The 817-nt window shown below is 52.5% G+C and overlaps 1 protein-coding gene across 1 annotated transcript in view; it reads right to left on the reverse strand.

The window, feature by feature from the left end:
* The window catches only part of OAF (out at first homolog), a 23,807-nt gene extending 23,191 nt beyond the window's left edge, over positions 1-616 (reverse strand). Inside the window, 1 exon segment of the mRNA XM_007936581.2 lies at positions 597-616. Coding sequence (XP_007934772.2) covers positions 597-616 — 20 coding nt within the window.
* Between the last annotated feature and the right edge of the window lie 201 nt (positions 617-817).

The raw sequence follows: 817 nt of genomic DNA on the forward strand, positions 1-817 counted from the left end.
AGACTGTTTTGCACTTTTCATTCAATCCCACCCCCCGTCACTTCCTTCAGAAAACAGAAACCACCAGGACCTGCCTTAAAGAGACAGCGCACTTCTCCGCCCTTAAAGGGCCAGCTGCGCCCCGACTCCCGCAGCTGAGCGGTCTGGGAGGTGGCGGGAGGTGGGGGTGGGGGCAGAGAGCGGCCGGCGTGGGCAGGCGAAGGGCTTGCCGAAAAGCGGTTTTGCGGAAACAGTGCTTTCTCAACTCGACTCGCTCCTGGACGCGCCCTGTCCGCTGTCTCAGGAGTAAGTTCTCTGGCCAAATCCTTTCTCAGCAGGGGCGGGACCGGTGACTCCCCCTACTCCCCGCCCTTTTTTTTTTTTGGCTTGTTCTTGTGCCACGTGGATTAAATAATCAAGTTCAGTTTTTTAGGGATTTGGTTTGGTCTTTGAGTTTCCCTGAGACAGCAAATTTCTAAAAAGAGCCTGCAAAGGCCACCTCCCCTCGCACTCTGCCCTTTTTATTGTCTTAGGTTGGGAGAGAGGAGCTGCTTTGACACCAGTCAGTTGTGAGATATTGATAAGTTAGGTCATCTCTCTGGACCCAGCCCCCATACCTTCCCCATAGCTCCCACATTTGGGGAGACGCTTTCTGTCCAGCTTTCCTCACTTTCTCGGTTCACCGCACTTCTTCAGCCTTTCCTGCCTCCCCAAACGCACATATCTCTACTAGTAATAAAAACCAAACCCATTGGCATTGAATTGATTCCAACTCAGCAATAGTCGGACCAAATCCACGCAAATGTCAGATCCCAGGCTACACCGGAGAATTTTCAGG

The sequence above is a fragment of the Orycteropus afer genome, unplaced genomic scaffold (assembly GCF_000298275.1).
Source record: "Orycteropus afer afer isolate SDZICR_OR568_19922 unplaced genomic scaffold, OryAfe1.0 scaffold00036, whole genome shotgun sequence".
In the NCBI taxonomy this organism is placed as follows: Eukaryota; Metazoa; Chordata; class Mammalia; order Tubulidentata; family Orycteropodidae; genus Orycteropus; species Orycteropus afer.